A 22,346-nucleotide genomic window follows, 5' to 3' on the forward strand; every position below is an offset into this window, starting at 1 on the left:
CCCTATTAGGTCAGCTTATAATGTATGCAGTAAATATGCCACATATAAATAAATCACAGTATAAACCCCATATACATAATTTCGTAGTAACAGCTGAACACTAGGATCTCTGATTTTAATTTACAGTGTAATTTACAGTGTAGAACAAAACAATAAACAGCTTATTGGGGAAATCTGAAAAAAACCCCAAATATTGGAAAACAATTCCCCATTGTGTATATATATATGAATATAAATATTAATCTATATTTCTATATTTGGAAAATATATTCATATATGTATTTATGTGTATATATATATGAATATATATACTTTTTTCCCCCAAAATGCTCCAAATGTATGAACTTCTGGATTAGTAAATATAACTTGTGGAAGCAGCTGGCTCTACCTACATGCTGCACTTGCTTCTTGTGCCTTACTCCTAACTGAGAGCAGCCCTAAGACTTACTGACTTTTCATATAAAACAGCTATTTAATTTAAAAGTGCTTATTACCCCCTCAGCATCCAGGTACCTACAAGGATCAAGAAAAACTATTATCAAAATTACAAACTGGAAAGATGACGTTCATAAAAAAACCAAACACGTGGAAGGGAATGGATCACCTAACCACCGACAGCCTGCTGAGTCTTTCTATCATGAAATTAAGCAGACTCTGAGGACAGTTTTGCAAAGCATTAAATAGCTTAGAAACTTATTAATGTGAACTACGCCTGGAGCTTCAGAATCTAATGCCCAAATGAAAATTAGTGTTTAAATAAGAAACAGGCACTCGAATTCCTTTGGAGAGATCTGAGTATTAAGAAATGATGTTTATTGGGTCTCAGGGAAATTTTGGCTTCTAAGACTTGTTTTAAAAGGAACTTGAAAAGAAAAGCAAAAACACAATCAAAAAACACCAACCCTTGGAACACTTGGTGTTTGATTTTTTTTGTAATGCTACACCCCACACGTACCATCAGAGTTCTCTCACTTCACCATGAGGTTTACTTTTCTTTTCATATTAAAGCTTCTATAGCTATTCTTAAAAAATAAAATTAAAAAAATATATATATATCCACAGAAATGCAGTGCCAGCAAACCCAGAAACTAGAGGCAACTCTATTACTAGTCAATCAGGATTTGCAAGAGAGACAAGGAAACCCATCAGGAGCTGGAGCTCCCCATTTGTGGGAAGGTGGGAGATGTTCAGACAGAGCAACTGGAAGTCAAAATAGCTGGAAAAGGAATGAGAGGTCAGGGGAGTGTCACAAGTCTTCTTTCAAGTCCTCAATTCTCATGTGCAACTTGAATGACATATTGGGAAATGTGGAGAAATGAGAGCTGGTGCCATTTCAGGTTTGCTTGCATCAGTTCTTAGCAGATCCCTGCTGGGATCTCTTCCCTCTTCCCTGCTTCCTCCTCCTCCTCCCTGGTGACCGAACGCACACCTCCCCGTGAGCACACAGGGATGCTCAGCCAGCTGCTGCTCACAACCCCGGCTCCCCACCACCACTTTACTTCCCCGAGTCTATACTCCCCACCCCACTCACCACAGCACCTATTTCGCAAGTGCCCAAGAAAACTCCAGCTCTTATTTATTTAATCAGCTGCCGCTACTCCCGCCTCTCATTTCCTCAACCATCACCCTAGCTGCTAATGAATTCACCTGTACTCACTTAAAACGTATTCAAGGGGGAAGCAGTTCATGCTGTCACATAAAAAACACAAGTTGTGCACTGCTATAAACGTACTGAATGAAAAGAGCATGTTTTCCCCCGTCCCCCAAAAGAGCATCCTGGGTTTACACAATCCCTTTTTTGGTTTCCTCATTGTTCACCGAAGACGTGAAGTTTGATTCTTGTTCTGCACTCGATTTCCTCTCCCCCGGATAGTGGTTCATTTCTTGCATTTCTAAAGATACTTTATTCCTTTTGGCAAATGCCTGGTTGATCTCATGAAATGTCTTATTTTTTGTTTCAGGCAGGACAAAAAACAGGTAGGTAGCTCCCGCAAAGCAGATGGCAGCAAACACTAGGAAGCAGTAGGTCTGTAAACCACCCTGCGAATAGAAAACAAAGGAGACGGCCATTACAAAAGGGACAAAATTCAGAAGAAAAGCAACATCAGGAATGGTTTGAAAGAAAAAACGGGTGGTATGGAGCAATTTTTAACCAAATACAGGAAGTGCTGGCATTCACTGCAAGTCGGAGTGCTTAGAAGTTCATAAAAATGCGTGAAGCGTTAGTTCTTCCAACACTGCCTGTGGCCCATCAATGGAAAAGCAGGTTCCTGGCAGAGGCGCACAGATCTGCATCTGAGTGACGCTGGGAGCCACCAGGCTGAGTTCAGGCACCGCGGGTGTGAGGAGAGCAGGCGGCAGCAGGGCTCCTGCTACGTGCACGGCTTAACTGAGCCTTGCGCTGCCGCAGTATTTCTGGAAATGAGGCAGATGTTTCACCGGGTTGTTCTGCATACTGCCTCGCAATTTCTAGGTACAAAAAATGAGGCATGCTTTTGCAATACCGTGCACCTGTACACCACACATGGGAAACCTGCCATAGCCAGGGACATTTGCATCACAGTAGTTACGAGCTTTGAGATTTGCAAAATAAACAAGGAAAAAAACCCAAATGGCAGACATTTGTATCGTTTCTAAGGTTATGGGAGCTTACAGCAGGAAAAAATCCATAAAATGCACTTCTTTCATGCTAGAAACTAGTGTAAGAATTAACTGAAAATGAAGTACCGGCCATATTTGCATGTTTTGGATTTTACTTCACTGCAAAGAAAAAAGTATAGACACAAAGAAGTTAATTTATAAACTGATTATAAAGACTCCAACCAACTAGTAGGAGTTGCATTTCGCTGAAACGTAAGTATGTCTTGCCTGGTGATTATTAGATCATTTAATAGCTTTCAGTTACATTTCAATAGTACAGTTTTGAAAAACGTTTGGTAATTACAATATCGCCAGCTGCACTTTGTTGAATGAGGAAGAGGTTTGGTATCGTGGCTCCAGTGAAGCCACTGCCAGCCTTTGAGGAAACCTCCCTTCCTCCTCTATTGATTTACCTCACTCTGTGTCCTGAAACCAAACGTCCAATGAACCCATTTTTTGACTTGTTTTTATTTAACAAGGCTGAATTAAACCAAAAATAAGGCAACCTTTCTGTGGTGCCTTGCGTGAGGTCGTGAACAGCGAATACGAGGAGAGCCGGACCCCTCGCACATCACCCCAGGTGTTGCAAGGCAGAGGTTACCCCAGGGAAAATCACCCAGGATGGAGGAAGCAGACGTGGCTTCCTATATATACATCTTTACAATTGCCATTAAAGGAATGTATCTGAAACAATTAAGACAGAGCTAGACAATGATGTAACCCTGACTTTCCACATTTTTCTTATACACTCTGATCATCGTTAGTTATACCAGTCCTACACTGCAGGCTGGTTAAGCTCCCTGCTTTGGGGGCTCAGGGTGTACACAATTCCTAGAACTACTTTTTATGTTTCACTTGCTCACTATACATCATATATGGCGTGGAAGAAGAACATGAATTTATGTGTGGAACAAGAAAGAAAAAAAGAAAAAACCCATTTCTGCAGCTGCTTTTTAATACCATGGCTGATGGCCAGCCTGCCTAGTCACAATGTTTTCCATGGATAATTCATTACTTAGTTCAGCCCTTCAACTCCTGTCTGTAATAGGAAAAGCTGGAAAGTGCATCCTCTGATATTGACTATGGACTCTTGAGATCATCAATGCTTTTTTTGTTAAATCCTAGAAGCACGAACTCCTGAGCAACCTGACAATCACAAGCCAAAGAGCACGAGTGATGTCGGGGGAGGAAGTATTCTGGCATGGGAACAGATATGACTTTCAAGCTTATACAGAGGCAGAAGCAAATGGATTTAGTAGACAGGAAAAAATAACTTCACAGTGCCTCATAAATCATCCTGTCATGTTAAGAATTCAAATTTTGCATCTGGATCTTCTGCATTTGAAATTGTTGTTCAGCCGAATGGTAGAGTTCCAATCTGGAATCATGCTTTTCCCTTTTTAAAATCTTCATTGAACTAGATCTTCTCTGTGATGAAAATGAACCATTAACGTGTAGTATGAATAAGCCTGGCAACCAGATGCCACAAGTTACCTGCGTCTCTTGGTGGTGCAGCCACAACTTTGTCCCACCTTTCTTATTCCTGTTTATTTCTTTGCTCTCCATGGTCTAAATTAGCGTTTAATATCTCATTTGATTCATGTCTCCTTAAACCTTTTCTAATTGAACTGAACACTCTCATGAGTGCATATTTTATTTGCAATTATTTTACGTAATGTATTTACATTTATTGGTAATAAACTTGCTCTCCTTAATTTCTGCAGATCCCTTTAGAAGTAGCCCCCAAGGACCTCCAACTGAAGTTCCACAGAGAATAAACTAAAAATTAAATTTTGTTATAAATCCTACAAATGGGATTGTGGGAAGAGACCAAGACTTTGCACTCCTTGTGTTCAGCAGGATCAGCACAACAGAGCCCTAGTTCCCGGACAGGAACACTGCAGGGCAATCACAACATGCCCTTTTTTCACCAGCTAGTCTTCAGTCATAATACTTCCTTAAAGCTGGTTATTATTTTACACACACAGGAAAGACAAACACTCATATTCATAAGCCTTTCGTAACTCATTCAGAGTTCAACTCGTATCACCCAAACTTGCATTTGGCACAGAAGAACGTCACGTGTGAATTAAATTACTCGTTATACGTATGAAACCTTCTACCTGCACCGCACACTGATAAAGGATGTAGGACAGAAGTACAGGATAAAGTGGAAGGAAAATGTTAAATCCTGAATCCCAACCCAATAGAAACCCTTAGTGGGACATGGGTGGGATACAGCTTAGCCTAGATGTTTAATTAATTTTTATTCATTTCTGATGTATTCTGAATTGCCTGGTGCCGGAGGAAAGATCTGAGGGGTGGAACAAGTAATAAATTGGTCACAGCATATCTGATAGGCCCATCAAGGGATCCAGAAGGTAGGATAATGTGCTGGGAAAAGCGTAAATGCTGAGTTATTAAATGATGGCTACTACAGAAAAGGTACTGATAGACAGATCTGACAGGTGAATGGATCTGTGTCTTTGTTCCATGAAATCACTATACTTTCTCTTATTTATATTATATTATATATTATTTATATTATGCCCATGAAGCCTGTATCTCTCATTTACTCTTTGACGTCTGTAATTTCCAAATCCATAGTCTCTCTTTGTTGTTTTACTCCTTCCAACTTGCTAGAGACAAGACATCTACAGAGACTGTGCAGCTGCCACTCTAGAACTAAAACCCCAGCGTTTTGCTTATCTTGGGCTGGGGTGGGAGTAAAAAACTGAGGAAGAACTTCAATTAAAGTCTTCGGTGGCAAAGCACAGATACTCTGCAATTCTGTCTATTTGGCCCAATGGACATGGTCTCAAGATCCTTTACTGACATGGGCATTCTCAATGATGTGAGAATAATGACAACATACATGATAAAATTTGAAAAGGTAAATATTTTTCTATACTTTGTGACATTATTTCACTAACTACGTGGGATAGAAGCCTCAGTGTTCAAAAACTGAATACTTCTATCTACCTGAAGAGTGGTTTGACTCTTAATAAAAAATACCATATCCAAACAGCTGGAGGGGAGGGTTGAAAGAAGAAGGGAAGGGTGGGGGAAGAAGCAAAAGCAATCCAATTCTGAATGGCAATTCTAACTAAATACAGAATTAACTCAAGGAAAGTATGAGGTTTCTGTTACTTCTCAGCTTTCCCACGTAAGGAGAGGTTACTTCCTTACACTCAGCTCCTAGCAGCAGCAGCATCAACTCTGGCCAGGCAGGAGGCACTGAGCCAGCCCCATCCATACCCCGCCGCCACATCCACTCAGGCAAGCCTCTTCAGACTGCCTGCACGTACTGCTCAGGTTCAGAACAAGCTGCTACCTCCACAAAGGTGCTTCTCCTCCTCCAACACCAGACAGGCTTGCCAGAGCTAGGAACACATTTCTTTAGCAACGCTTGAAGCCAGGCTTTTGCATACAAGGTTAGAAACCAAAAGGTTAGAAGGAAGACAGAACAAAGCACTACAATAGTTTGTGCTTCATAGCTCTTTTCCCCTAACATTTCTTCAGTACGCCCTCCTGCACGAACAGCCAAGGTTCAAAGTTGCCCAAAGTTTCAGGTGGTTTCCTAAATAACAACGGCTCTATCTCTTGACAGGCTCATAGATATTCGTTCAGAATCAAGGCCAGATACACAGACGAAGGTCCTTGAAAGGCCCGGCTTTCTGTGGGTTACTGAACATCACCTGCCCTCCCAGGTGCACAGGGGAGGGCAAGAGAACAGCAGACACTGATGCAGTCTCCCGAGGAAAGCACCTTGGATACCTACACCCTGTTCCTAGTTAGTCAGCAGGCTAATAAAATCTCTCCAAAGCAGCATTTACATTGGATTTTTCAAGGCTGGTGAGGGCTATTGCTATATGGGATATTTAAAAGTTAAGCATAAACTTTTAAATGCATCACCTTCTATTTTCATACCAGCTTTCTAAGGAGGCTATTTAAAACACAGCATTTCTAAAAATATCCTGCTAGTTGAATCTTGAATTACTCATTTTTATCTTCTCTTTTCTGCAGCTGATCAAGGCTCTGTATTTGTCAAAACAAGGAAAACCAGGAAACGATTCACCTAAGACACACATGCAATTACCACAAAAAAGAATCAAAGTCGAAGGACTCGGGCAATTCCCCCAAATCAGATCCCAGGTGTGGCAAGCAATCAAACCTGACTTTGAGGATGAGATGTAGCTGCATAAGCGAGGTGTATGAATAAGTAGGTGCAGCCCAGTCACATTTTCTTAAGCAGAGGTTAACAAACATATTCCCAGCTTGTGTAGGGCTGCTATACTCATTAGGCAGAATGTACAAGCATTTCCTCCATCTCCCTTTAAATAAAATCGTAAAGAATACTTAATTTTTACCATTATGAACAGACTTAAAGTGCCCAGAATGAATGAGCAAAAGAGCTCATTTTTCAAGCTAAAAAGTAAACTGAAACAAAAAAACCTGGCATTGAAATGATCAGATTTCTGGTTTTGATTAAAAAAAAATTAACAATTTGCCACTTCTAAAGTCTGCTAGCTGACAACAGTCTTCCTGCTAATAGCTTACATGCTGTGAACACCATAGTCTGGAAAAATACAAAAGTAGTTGAGTAGAACATCATCATGTGCTATTTAACGATGGCTGCTGACTGACTTAACTCATTCTGTAGCAAAGGTTAAATTCTAAGCAGGACTGTGATACTGAAAACAGGAAAACAGATATTCTAGGGCAGATACAGCAAAATAAATGAGCAAATGAACAAATTCTGAATCACATTTAGCAAGCTTAACAAATTAATATTTTTAAAACAGAACTTTTGGCTCTTCCTAACAAATGCCAAAATGTGATTCTAAATTCTCAACTTGCAGTTTCGCAGCCCCTTGGCACTGGCAATGGACGCTTGCATTTGGAAGTTGCCATGAAGATCAGAGTCACGAGACGGAGGTCAAACTGGATTTTGAAGTGATGAGGTCAAATGATAATGGTTAGATGTCTTACTAAAATGATCAGCAGCAAAACAGTTATTCATGTAGACATTTGACTTTACTTTGCTTCAAATTAATATAACCCACTGACACAAATGGATGAGAGAGTTTGTGTCCTTTACCCCTTGTTCTTCTTCAGTTTCAGACATAATTTAAGGTTCTGCTGAATGTGCAGGACAATGAAGAAAGACAGAGCACTAAAATATAATGTATGAAACATATTTCCTAAGTAAAAAATAGAGACATTTTCAGACATGAACTGCAATTTCAACCCCAACCCTCACACATTCACTACCTCCTCATAAAAAAGTTAACAGGTCCTTGTATTTTATACTTGAAGTGGGTTGCTTCTAATTAAGAGCATTTTTCCTCATATCTAACCTTCTGATAGCCCACATTTCATTTTCTCATCTTTGAGGGGAACTTTAACCATTTCCCTTAATACAGGTGCACTGCAGTTACTTTAAACATCAGATGTATTTGCAAAAGCTTAAAATAGCTTAGCTGAGGGAATCTATGTAGAGGCTTCTGTGCACACCCTTGTTATTGAAATTCTTGTACTGCATAATAGAAACAGTCAAGGAGTATTATTACACAGTAAGGAAATAATAAGGAAAACCAAAAGACAATCTTGCTGGGTAAATGAATCCTGATGCACAAGAAAGAAAATCTCAAGTGTAAAAATAAGGAAGAAACAGAGCAGAAGTGCAGGAGAGCCTCCAGTAACAAGTATAATGACTCAGAAGTATTACTTCACAGGCAGAAATAAATTAGTTTCTGAAAGGGGGAAAATAAACACACATACAGGTCTTTGCATTGTACTAGTAAGCAATCTGAACTAAGGTGTCGTGGTTTAATCCCAGCCGGCTACTAAGCACCACACAGCCGCTCATTCACTCCCCCCCGGTGGGATGGGGGACAGAATCAGAAGAGTAAAAGTGAGAAAACTCATGGGTTGAGATAAAGACAGTTTAATAGGTAAAGCAAAAGCTGCGCATGCAAGCAAAGCAAAACAAGAAATTCATTCACTGCTTCCCATCGGCCAGCAGGCAGGCGTTCAGCCATCTCCAGGAAAGCAGGGCTCCATCATGTGGAATGGTTACTTGGGAAGACAAATGCCATCACTCCGAAGGTCTGTGATGACCCCACCTCCTTCTTCTTTCCCCAGCTTTATATGCTGAGCATGATGTCATATGGTATGGAATATCCCTTTGGTCAGTTGGGGTCAGCTGTCCCGGCTGTGTCCCCTCCCAACTTCTTGTGCACCCCCAGCCTCCTCGCTGGTGGGGTGGTGTGAGAAGCAGAAAAGGCCTTGGCTCTGTGTAAGCACTGCTCAGCAGTAACGAAAACATCCCTGTATTATCAACACTGTTTTCAGCACAAATCCAAAACATAGCCCCATACTAGCTACTGTGAAGAAAATTAACTCTATCCTAGCCAAAACCAGCACATAAGGCTACAAGCCTTGTAGCACCTGTATCACAGATCCAAGCAGGTTATTTTTCAAGACACTTTAACTAGTCTAAAAATAAAAGAAAATCAAAGTTTACCCGATTTCTAGCTAGTGACAATTTGTACTTTACTTCTTTCAGATGCCTTCTACCCTAATGTAAGTAAAAAGCTTATCTAAAGAATACACATGAAAATTCAAAGAGTACTATCTCTGAGCTCCTCACTTAAAAACCCAGCTAGTAAAAGCACTCACTATTTCGGGGACATGATGTCCACCCAGCTATTTGTTCTCCTTTCCTGTCATCTCAGCATCTGCCTCTGCCTCTCAGCATCAGCATCTGGCACCCAAAGCGCCAACCCGGACCTCCTACACCAGGGCACAAGAATTAGACCTCCACCCACCAGCTCAGAAACTGGGCACAATCTGACGATGACGGGCTGCAATGAGCTGCACATCTACAGCTATGTCCTCATTTTATTGCCCTTATGCAGAAAGGTTAGGCAAACATCAGCACTCAAAGCCAAGGATTTCTTCACAAAAAAGGTGTTTCCCAGCCACAACTACAGAGGATATAGGCAGCTCTTCATAATAAATATTTAAAATTGATCTTTTGTCACACACTCTCTATTTACTACATAATCTCCTTCATATCCTTCTTTGCTCATGCTCTTACACTGTTCATAGTTTTAATTATCTGAGAACAAAGATATTAATAGGATTTTTTAGTTATTTTAAAGGCTTTCCTAATGTTTGCTATGGCTCAGAATACACCATCACCTTGTTGGCTGAACCTTCCTGTGAAAACACACACCGTTATGGGAGGGACATCGATGGGGTGCGACGGGACAGCCCCAAAACTTTCCATCAATTTCTCACATATTATTGAAGCCTGCCCCAAATCTAGTGACTTGTTCGTACATCATAAAAAGCACATCGTTTTCCATTGCCAGTGAACCGGACAGGAATTACAAAGGTCATTTCTATCAGTTGCTTGGTTCCCCAGCCTGAAAAGCCAAGCACCTATCTATAACTTAAGCTTTTTACGCAAGTCTTCACTAAGGTCTGAGTGTTCATCTCTGGAACCTACAGCACAATATATATCTGCTTTATCAACACACCCCAATTTCCAATTACAAGGAAACAATGCAAAAAAATAGATGATGGAGGATAGATATAACTGTTACGACTTTGTAAAATCAAGCTGTTTTTTTATAACCGGACAAAACATTCAAACTGCACAGTGACATTTACTAGTCCCTGCAAAAATGAGATGTTCTACGCTACTGCTCTGCCAGAGAGCTGCAAAACATCTTGCAGTTTATTACTATTACTGCCTCAGTCTTGCTGCAAAAATGCTGCAAGAGAATGATGCCTTTATATCCCATTTTGGGATAACACAAGTTTCTCCCATGGCAGAAGCAAAAGAGGGGGAAAATCCCTGCAGTCCTCAGGGACTGTATGTAGGCCTGGCAAGATGAAAAAGAGCTTCCTCCCATTTCTAAATGAACCTCACTTAAGTACTTTCTTTTTCCTAGGAAACGATAGCAGCAATTCAGTTCTTTGTCATTTTGATAGGGAGCTACATCATTTTCTAGTACAACCATGTGGACAGATGTGAAGACCTCCATCGATCACTTCCCCAACACTTCTTGCTGTAGAAGTGTAGCCCCGCGGTGCCAAAGGTAAAAGTCAAACCCCAGCTGGGAGTAAAATCAGCTTTCTGCTTAGTGGTCCTGTAATCATAACTGGGTATTCCTCTGCGATCCCTGGTTATTGGAAACATTTGTATTAGGAGGAAAGCCCGAAGATGAGTTGTTCTGGAAAATTACTGATGGGATAGAGAGGGAACCAGAGGAGCAGTGAAGATGCAGCTGGTCTCTGTAGGCAGAAAGGTGGAAAAGGAGGGCTCTGGGCGGTCAGTTTTGGTTGCTGAGATGGAGCAGCCAGGCAGAGGTATCCCCCTGCTAAAGCACGCTCATCAGACTGAAGGCCAGTTGAATGAGGATGGCACAGGGGCTAGCAAAGAAGGGTACAAAACAGAGGCAAACATAATCTCAGCCAGCTGCTATCACCATAACCCAGGGAGAGGGGGGATGCGCATGGGGCAACAGGGTGAGCAGCAGGCAAAGGTAACACCAGAGATGTTTACAGAACCAAGTATGAAACACCAAGAATATTCACAGCGGATAAAAATGACTAATTTCCTTATTTCCTCTCTGGCTTACATCTGCTTCCAGTGTGTTACTGGGAAAGGAAAGTGCGTTACTCTACAATGTAGTTAAGTACATCCATGCTAAGATTCAAATTTCAATAAAATACATAGCAATTTAAGTATTTCTTGAATACATACTGAATATACATCGTGACTTTGACACCAAAAAAAGGCTCTGCACAGTCTTCCAGAAAGAGAAATTATTATGACAGAATACTTCTGGAGAAATCTGCTATGTTGTCCTTCAGTATAATACTAATTTACGATGTAGTCTTTAAGTGCCTCATAGCAATCTAATGGAACAAACTGAAATATGAAACAAGAATGCATCAGCATGTCATGAAAATAACATGTCATGAAATTAATTGCTAATTATTAATGCTTAGTAATTCTTTGTATTTACAGAATGTATTACAAAAAATAAACAGCACCTTTTTCTAGGTAACACATAATTTAAGGTCCTGCTACACCATCGGATTACAGAAGTCTGTCCCTGCAAACTTACTGTTACTAAAGACTAACAGCTTAACACATGCCTATTCTATTGCACCAGAGGTTTTCAAGCCTTTTAGATTGTGCTTTTCTTACTGCTGTAGTTTGTTGTCCCCTCTGCTTGCTTCAGCTCACTGCACCTATTTCCACATATCCATACACTCTAATTTCTGATTTACCAAGCGTCCCTGTTCTCTGCACTCCAGCACCTTCTCAGCATACCAATTTCTACCAGCTATCACTCTTTAAAATAGATTTTTGAACTGCAAGCTCCAGCAAAGTCAGGCAAGGCCTCAGATTTTGTTTTCAGCAACATAAAATAAAACAGAAAATCTAAGGAGGTTATGCCAAACAATATCCGCAAGTAAGAATTTTGAGTCTGGCTAAATTAATAAGGGTGTGCCTGTATCCGTTTGTGTATGTACACATTTACAAGATCTGGGGTTTGTTCATCTGAGTGCTTTGGAAATAGTTTCTGTTTATACATGTGCCTGTGAGAAAGAGAAAGCGGGCGGCTTATGGACAAGCAAGCATATTTGTTTTATATGTTATTTAGCCATTCATTATTCTTCTGTTTAAGAAGTTCTTCATTAAATCAAGGACTGGAATGATGAACTCCTTATGGTTTGCAAGTGACTTACAGAAACTCCACTGCCTGAAATACATTCACATGAACTCTTCAGCCAACAATTAAAAATATATCGAAACCCCCAGTCTGTTCTGTTCAACAGAAGATTAAACGAACAAAAATTTGCAAGAAATAAAGTATCTGATGGCTGAAGGGTGAAGTTAGTTAAATTTAAAACAGAAATAGATGCAATTTTGAATTAATCAATACCTTGTTGAGAAGTATGAAATCCACTGGAAACCTTCAGTGGTAACTGAGTATTGTACGTGTGAGACACACTCTAGTGCAATTAGGAAATACTAATGCAGAAGTAAGTGATATTTGACGGCTTGTACCTTAAACCAGACAAGAATATATAGGTTCCTTTGGTCATATTTGGTTTTCTTTTTTTGTAGTGAGTCACTACTGCCAAAGGGAAAATGATCTGTTTCCTCTCATTATCCATAAAAGAAGGAATGTACGAAATAGTAATAAGCTTACAGAAGGATGACTAATATAACCTTGAAGGCCTTCAGGTTAGAGATTCCTCGAATTTCAGTGGATGCTTAATTCTTGCCCAAGTTGTTCTGAAATTCACAAGGTTTTCTCTGATGTGTCAGAGAAGTTCAACACTTTCTGATCCTTTTGAACTGAAGAAAATAAGTGATCTTTTCTCCCTCCTCAGTTGTTCAGTTAGCTTTTCCTTTCTCAAATCTTTTCTCCAGACAGAATATTTTTAGGTTTGCTTACTTTCACTCCAAGTTCATTGCAATATTTGCTGTTTCTTCCTCTTAATTTTTCTGCATTTTTCAAGATTATTTAGCCCAAAGCATCATTACAGTATTACTACTATGCTGTCACCATTTCCAAGGAGAGGAGTAATTGAAGTTGTCTCCTACTTTTTTTTTGGAGTTTGGATTCTCCTGCCACCACAACCTGCAGAAGCCCTTCTTGCTGTGACACTGAAGTATCACAGTAACAAAAAAAAATAGCTTAAAGCACCCTTAAAGGAGCCACATGCTGTGTGTGGCTTAGTGAGAGACACTTCCTGCTCTGAAGGCTTCAAAATGTCAAGAAACTCATAGAAAACCAGGACCACAGATGCCAGCCCATCCATTCCCATTACTAAGGCAGCCTCAGTTCTTGACAAACATCTGTCTGCCTATCTTTTATAGATCTCCACTAATGGACAAGCTACAATTTCTCCACACATCATTACACAGTTACACTATTCTCATGATTAAAAGGTTTCCTAATATCCTTCTTGATACAGTTATCTGAAAATATAACATGTGTTCTCTCTGCTTCATCATCCTTCTTGCTGGTGAAATCAGTGAACAGAAACAGGCCTGGACCCAAGATAAATAAAGAATGGGGAAGCAACTGCAAGCGGGTCTGGCATGCCTGGAAACTTTCTAAACTAAGCTGGCTATCAAAGCACCTCCCTGCTACAGCTCTTACCTGAACTAAGTCTTTGCGATGCCCAGTTACTGCAGAGGACCTTGTGCTGGACCTCATTAAATGCAAACTTCACATTCACTGTAGCAATCAATAAAAGAATCAATTCCAACAGAATTTGATAAAAAGGTTTTATTATGCTTCATGAGGGTTGCAGAAGCCTGAAAAGCAAGGCTCCGCTCATATCTGACAGGCAGCAAAAGCCACCTGGGATGGCGACACGTGCAGCTGAGGAGCTGGAGCCTCTGATTGCTATCACTATTCAGCTCTGACCAAACAGGCAGGCTGCTGGACATGGTGCAGACAGCAATAAAATAGCATCCCCTTTTTAAAAATACATACTACTGTCTCTTAAGTGCTTTATTCTTTCTGTATAACCACAACTAAAAGGAGTATCCCACCACCACTGCCATCACCTGACTTTTTGAATGTGTGGTCTCATCTACCATTGAGTACTTTGTGCTCAGTCTTGCAGATTAAGGCACGATATCAGCATCTGGCAACTCTGCCCTTCATTACATTAATAAGATTCCTAAGGACACATTACTGGACCAGTAAACGCTACTACCTGTGAAGCTGGGTCCAAGTGCCCTGTTGAAAGTGAAACACAGTTTCCAGATGAGCAGGGATGCAAACCTAAGTTTCTCACATTTCAAGACCCTCTTCTGAGAAGAGTTTTAGGTGCAAATGCAACTCCAGTCTGTTTTGGGGTGTGGGTAAGTAGCGACAGATGAAGCATCGTTGCTGGAGATCGTGTAGTGCTAATATAAAAAGGGAACTACAGGCACTAATATTGTTCCTAATGTATCCACATTTAGTGATCAAGCCACTCTGTGCAGGAAAATAGCTTTACATATTTTGCAGACTAACACCCTGCCCACTGACAGTGATGAAGATGCTCTTAACTGACTTTGACCTTAAAGAATACTAATTCTCTTGTCTACTATACAAAAACTCATGCTTTCATAGTGTGGAGTCACTTTCCAGGAAAGAAAGTTAAGATCTGGTATCTGTCAGGTTCTACATGTTGGAACAACAGTCAGCAAACTTAAGCCACATAATCTATTATCTTGGGAAAAACAGAAGCCACATAACCACTGCTATAATAAGTCTAATTTTAAAAGGCCTGCAAGTGCCAGTCTAGATTAAAAACGCACATTGCTAGGAAGAAAGCACACAGAACACAAAGAAAAGACCTTCAAAATTCTTCTTTATGCTGCCTACAAACAGGTACGCTTTTGCTCCCCGCGTGAAAAGCTCGCTTCTTTTTTTAAATCTCTCTGTGAATTCTAGTCAAAGACTAATTGATGTCATGTATTAAGCTTCTTAGCAACCTGGAGGGTTTATAAAATACCTACAATATAATTATTGAAAAGAATGCTTCAGTCTAACCATGCAGATGAACATATACCACATATTGAAATACCTGGAATTACTCACTAAAACTTACATACTCACCAAAACAACAACAAAAAAATTAAAAATATGTTTTTTATAAAAGTATGTTCTTCTTCCCCCTAGAATTTCCATTGGCTAAGATAAATTATGGAACAAACTACCAATTATTCTGCTAGTGCTATCCATTCTAGTCAGTGGATTTAACCTGAAAATCTGACATATTCAGGTTTGTTATCCTGAGCTGTGATTTAGTTATATATCACTGTTAATGAGATTAGAACAGAGACAGAACTGAGGCGTTTAAAGAGGAAACCCCCAGTGACGAGGAAGATCTCCATGTAAAGTATGTCTTGGTGAAGGTGGGCTTCCTGCTCCCCTAGTTGGGGACAGTGCTAGTTTTACCCCCAGCATGAAAAGATCTTCACAATGGCTTCCTCCTACAGGAAATAACAGTAGCATCAGCAACACTTGTAGCATTAGTATTTTTCTCAAGAAGAAACTAAAGAAACTGGTTGCCTCACATTGATTTCTGCAGACCATTAATATCACTGATCCATAACGCATAAGGTGAGAAGCGTCCCAACTACACCTGCAGATCTGTGTATCAGGAAGAACCATTTGGCTGCTGCTTGCTTATTCTGAAACACCAGAGAGCTTGAATGCAAACATCTCTACTTCACTATTACAAATATTTTGCACTCTATCTCATACGTGCACAAAGTCCACAAAATCCACATTATACAGGAACTTAAAATGGTCCTATTTTGATTTTGTTTTTCTCCTATACATCTAACTGTACAATCTCCCTTTTCTCTCAAGATGATCAGCAGTATCTGATCATCTTGAGAGAAAAGGGAGATTGTACAGTTAGATGTATGGATGTCCCATAGACTCATCTGTCCCATAGACTCTTCCTGATTAATTGTCTAAATATAGTTTCACAGAGGAAAACAGATGCACCTGTTAACATCCAGAAAGCATTCATTTATTAAGACAGAGTGAAACATTTGTCATGATTTACCCTATAAAACACATTGATGAGCAGCAGGAAGTCTCAATTTCTTTTCCAACTTTTTAGTGAGTTTTATTCCAACTCAGGCAGTGAATAACGTTCAGTTTTTAAAACTGAGATTAAAACTATTCTCAGAAAATAGCCAAACTCTGGTCGCATTTTAGCTACCGTCAGTTTTGATTACTGAGTCCTCTGAATTTAAAAGCAAACTAACATAGAAGTACCAAATCTTGGAGGTTTTTAAGACACAACTGGACAAGGTCCTAAGAAACTTGGTCTGATCTCACAGCTGACCCTCTCTGAGCAAGAGGCTGGACCAGAGACCCCCTGAGGTCCCTTCCAGCAGGAACAATTCTATAATTAAATCCGCAATTGCCCAAAACTTTCACTCCAAAGATTTTCTTGGTTTGTTATGTCTGCTCACTTGAGACATAAAATATTATCCCCATTCCCAAGGGATGATAGGAATAAATGACGGAATGATTTGTTGTGGATGACTACAGAAGCTCACTCTCAATATGCTTTCTGAACACAAAAAAGGAAAGGTAAGTTGATTATTCACAGGTTTGCACACTGAGCATAAACTTTCTTCAAGTATGAGCAAACACTTGGAGTCTGTTTTATGATACTCAATTTGCTCCAAGTGTTACAGCTAGCTTAGCATTTACTTACAAGGAAACCACAAAAAGAACCTGTCTTACAGTCCCAGAAGCTAAACCATTAGGAAACAGAAGTTACGCTAGGAACACACGAAGACGACTAATCCTCTGAGCTTGCCGTGCCACATTCATATGTTGAGATACTTTGTCGATATCATAAAGCAACAAGAAGCCATTTCCATCAACGCATACTATTTTAAAATGAGTACGTGAATTTTATCAGTAGGGACAACACCTAGCACTTTTTCTCAAGAAGACAGACAACAAATTGTCTATGAAAGAATTACAAATCACATTCATGCTCCCACTGCAAGCTCAACTGTGACACAACTTACGTGCCACATGAAGATTACTTGCTTGGGTGATCTGTACACAAGATGTCCATGATGGAAATGCTTATTTTAGATCTCAAGAAACTGCATTATTTGGAGGTCTCAGAAGAATTGCTAGCTTTTGGAAGACTTGGTTTCGCCTCCTTTTCACTTTCTAAAATAATTTCATACATTAAAGAGTCATATTTTCAAAGACTGATTTGTTATGAACACATCAAAAAGAACAGTTGCACTTTTATATGCCTTCTGAGTGAGAAAGTGCTTTAAAACATTTTTCAGAGGATACTAGTCACAAAAGGAATAATGGATGATTTGTAACACTGCGCATCAAAACTGCAATACAGGGCTGAAGCAAGAATCAGTATCATTTATCAAGATTGTGAGACAAGCCCTGCTGCTGCCCTGTATTTTCTATAGCAACTGAATCATCACAAAGAGCAAAGAAGGGAGAAAGATTTGGTGTTTGAGGGAGTTTAGCTGAGTTGGGTCTTCACCCAGCCAGCTACTAAATGCTTTCTGTGAGATGCTGACCCTGGAGCATTTCTGCTGAAATTCCCGCAACACAGCTGAAAATCAGATAAATTTTGTAATTTGGATTAAGAACTTACAGGAATCTATCTTTAAAAATTTTGGCCAGATAGTGTGGTGTTTAGTGTAGTAATTTCATTTACGTTGAAGAACACACTGCACAACCACACATTTTTTTTTCTTTCCTTTTTTTTTTAAAAAAATTTGAGTCATTTATGTAAACTTTTTTATAAAAAAAAAGGTTTACAAATCTTTTAGGAAAGTGAAAAAATTAGACATGCACAAGGAAAAACGCTATTATTTTCACCTCTACATATTAAAACAATGAAAAATGTAACAAACAACAGAAAACAGACATGAATTGAACAGCCAATACTGGATATTTTAGGTTCAGATCTTTCAAAGGCAGATGAATGCACATCGATAGCTTTATGAATGCAAGCTGCCTTTAAATCAAATGCCAGAATTAAGCGTTTGCATAAGTCTCTCTAAGAACAAGGACACAACATACCTATTTAGATACGACAATATATTCAATAAGCTTTTCATCAGTTTACACAAATTTTGAACCTTTCTAAATGGCAAACTCATTTTGGTTAGCTCACAAAAATTTGAGATTCAAATCCAATCACAGTGCATTAATAGTATAAAGTGTATAGTATAAAGTATAGTATATAATGGAAAGGCAAAATGAAAAGCGTTAAGTTGTAATTATTTCAGATAAAGCAAGTAACCTTCAAGGTTACACAAGCATTATTATAACTTCAGGCATTCTTCCCCAAATGGGTAAATTACTTCTTTACTATTACATGGTTGATTCAAGGAACGTTGTCACACTCTGTGGCTCTATTCTGAAGAGAAGGTCCCTGTGCCACCGCGCACAGGGTGTGAAGCAGGAGGTTGCTTATGGACTGCTCTGATCTTCTGACATCCAAGTGCCATGCAAAAACATGAGATATGCAAGTCAGAGGAGAGGGCAGAGGGCTGAAGTGCTTACTCAATTACTCCAAATACTCATGAATCGGTATTTTGCAGGAATGAAAATTTGGAGATTTGGCACCCAAATAACAGGGCATTATAACCCAGTTTTAGCACCTGTAGGAGCACTGAAATGCTTTGAAAGGAGGGGTCACCATGTCTTTATGAAGGGTTTCATGCATCTCTGGTCTACTGGCTTATCAAAGCTGTCTTTGTCTCTTAACATCTCCTTGTTAAGAAAAGCCTCATGCCTTCATTCTCAAGTGACAGCAATGGGAAAGAGATACTGTTGAGCGTCACTCAAGGTGACGTGTTTGACATTTTACAAGGTCAAGCTCTACGTTAAACACGAGTCTGAAATGCCTTCAGACCTAAAAGCAGATCTTTTATAATTTCTCTCTGTGTTCCAAGATCACATGCAATAACGCTTCTTCAAGTATTCTGTTTTACACTAAAAAAAGATTTTTAAAAATGCACATTTTTTGACACCTACTATCAGACACCTCCTAGTAATCACACAATATCAAATGTACTTGTGAATTCAATACAGTATCGGTTGTCATTTTGACCTCAGTTCTGATCCTTCACACAAATTTCTCAAATTGGCAGTGATGAGGGCTAGAACAGTAGCCACGTTTAAATTTTTTTTTAATTTGTCAAAAATTGATTTGTATACTAGCTTTTCAATCTCATCCATACATTTTAATGGATGACTCAAGCCAGTGTTTTATTCTATTACATGTATCTACAGATGGTTGAGGGGAGAAAATCTAGGCATTCAAACTAGTTAATTGGTGACATTTGGAGAACTAACTACTGGTTGATTTTTTGAGTAACTCTAAAGTAACATATTTGTTTCCCAAACGTTTGGGATAATTTTGTAGAAGCACACCAATGATCAAAAAAGTTCCTGCTGTTTCTCAAGCTATCAGGTTAGTATTTAAATACACAGAAGGGATTACGCATTTGTTCTGTGAAGGCATTTTAAAGACTTTTTTCCTGTTTTAGACTTACAAAAATGAGCTAAGAAGAGGCTATTGCCTTTCTGTAAAGAAACAGGTGACTCACAAGCTCAATTTTGAGAATAAGGTTGACTGAAATAGGAAAGAAGTGAAAGTCAGGGAAAGAGGAGATGTTATAAGTTTGATCTTGTGAAAAAGCTTTAAAAATCAAAGCCTGAATAACACTGCTTTCATCTTTAGGTGCAAACTCTAAGCTTTTTGTCTTTATTACTTTTTAAAGAAGAGAACAGCAAAAACCCTGCAAGGTAGAAATAAAATTTACCTTCATTAGAACTAAACTGGTAATTTCGTAATCACACAATGGAAAATTTTTATGACACGAAATGATAAATTTGCCAAGGCTATGGCAAACTTCATATGGATGCATACTAAATCACTCAAAAAGCTTTAATACGCATATGAAAAGTTAGAAAATGTAGTTTGCCTTTTTATTTGAATTTACTGAGGGCCTTTTTAAACAGTTCCCACCAGGTGATCTGTCAGGTGGGATTAGCAGGACAAGAAGGGAGAGCCCTGAATTGCATGAATTCAGATCCGACGGACAGCCAGAGCTCAGGTAACTCCTCAGTTTTGTGCAGGAGGCAGAAACCGCAATTTTGGAGAAATGTGATTATTCCTTAAATGTTTCTGAATAATTTAAAAACATGACAAATAAAAGTATTCTGATTATATGCCCCTAGATTTGAGACCTCCTTCCCTGCCACCTGCCCAGCTGCCACGGAGGCAGGCGGTGGGACCGCTAGTGCCTGGCCAGCTGGGGTGGACAGCAACGTCTAATGCTGCTTAAACAGTCAGTTCCCACCTTCCTGGAGAAACAGCTATTAAACCACACAGAAGCATCCACTTGCTGGATGAGCTCATGGCTGCCTCCTGGACCATACTGATGCTGATGACTAAGGTTAGGTTTTCGAAAACACAAGGGAATTGTCTTTCTGTCATTTGGTAGATGTTCTAACAACCTCAGTGGAGACAGAATTATGTCTCTATCTGCTTTTGAAAATCTCACCTTAAATGTCTAAGCTGGCAAGTCCTTCACTGTGAAACTGGTGAAAAACACTCACTGATTTCAGTAAGCATTAAAACAAGCTCTTAAGACTTATAGCTCTGAGCAGTCTAATTGAAGTTAATGTTAGTAGGAGTGCAGAGTTTGGAAGGATGACAGCCTTTATACTCATGTTGACTTTTGAAGGTGATCCAAGTAATCAAAACTACTAGAGACTTTTTCCTTTTAGAAGACATTTTAATTAAGTGTCAAACTTAGATCAAGGGTCAGACTTTATAAGGCTTTCAAGTTCTCCCATAAACTATCTCATACAGATAATTTTAAACAGTACTACTGAGTAAAAGCAGTTCTACTTGTCAAATGAAAATGAATATATAAAGTCTTACAGTATGATATAATTTTACAGTATCTGCAAATACTGTTATGCATATGATATTGCAGTATCATATAACTTTCAGTTGTAAGAAGGCATAAACAGCAGTAACACCTCCTTGCCTGTTACTCAAATCTCTCAGTCTGCGATGATTTGAGGAGTAATCCAAAATCTCTCTCCTGGGTGTGAGGATCTGCAAGTAGCCTGGAGGGCTTGCTCCCCGCTGTGCCCTTCCCCTGCCTCTAGTATTTTCCTCTGTGCATTTTAAACAAACAATTAGGACTTCTTTATTTTGTCCTGTAGTTGTGAGCTTCACTCTTAAACTGTTACCAGTGGAGCAGGAGGGCTCTTTAAAAAGTTTGGACATGGTCAGTCAGGGGACTGATCAACTGTCCTTCAGCTCCTGAGATAGAGAATCAGCTCCTGTGTGAGCTCCAGGGACTGTGGACGGTCCTTGGGAGAGGTTCACGGTCAGGAAAAGGACCTCAGTGTGTTTTGAATGAGAAGCTGCTTGAAGCCTCTTCACCATACAACAACACATCAACAATGATGAAGTGTTCTTAGGAATCAGAGAGGAAAAATGCTGTTCTAGGTTGAACTTTGAATTTTATTTTTACATTTTTTAAATGAAAATTTTATTTTTTTAGAAAATAAACTTGTTAAAATACAAACACTAGCTGTCAGACAGCTCCTGATGAAACTGGCCTGTCCTCCATGTGACTAGTTCAGCCAAGGAAACAAAGCAATCCACTGAAAGCAAAGCTTATGGGAGCCTGGGGAAGCTGGGATAGAAACAAATTCATCCATGCAGCAGCTAGACTGCAGCAAGAAGGAACCAGCTGAAGAAGATAAAAGCCTGACAGAAGAGAATGAAAAAAAGAGAGCCATGAAGCCAAGCTTAGACGGAGGGAGGACCAGAGAGCCTCTATTCCCCAAGGAGACTAATAAGGATTCTCAAAGCATAGGGTAAACCAGAAGATGGGTAGCCTAAAGGCTGAGGAAAAAGGCAGTGACAATCACCATCAATGACTGTGAACTCTGGACACAGCCATGAGACCGCGTTACTAAAGCACTCCTGTGGGGAATTTGCCACAAGGGGTTGACCACGGTCACAATAATTTTTCTATTGCAGGACAATTTTCTTGGAGACATTCAAACAAGGAGACATGTGGGTAGCACAATCGAACTGTATCACAAACA

The 22,346-nt window shown here is 39.6% G+C and overlaps 1 protein-coding gene across 3 annotated transcripts in view; it reads right to left on the reverse strand.

Moving 5' to 3' along the window:
- Positions 1 to 1,527: 1,527 nt before the first annotated feature.
- SLC2A9 (solute carrier family 2 member 9) overlaps positions 1,528 to 22,346 on the reverse strand; it is a 126,935-nt gene continuing 106,116 nt past the window's right edge. For all 3 annotated transcript variants that reach the window (XM_050895777.1, XM_050895776.1, XM_050895775.1), the window contains one exon: positions 1,528 to 2,040. In XM_050895777.1, coding sequence (XP_050751734.1) covers positions 1,783 to 2,040 — 258 coding nt within the window. In that variant the 3' untranslated portion in view covers positions 1,528 to 1,782. The remainder of the gene's footprint in view (positions 2,041 to 22,346) is intronic.

This window comes from Gymnogyps californianus, chromosome 4, assembly GCF_018139145.2.
Source record: "Gymnogyps californianus isolate 813 chromosome 4, ASM1813914v2, whole genome shotgun sequence".
NCBI classification, from domain to species: domain Eukaryota; kingdom Metazoa; phylum Chordata; class Aves; order Accipitriformes; family Cathartidae; genus Gymnogyps; species Gymnogyps californianus.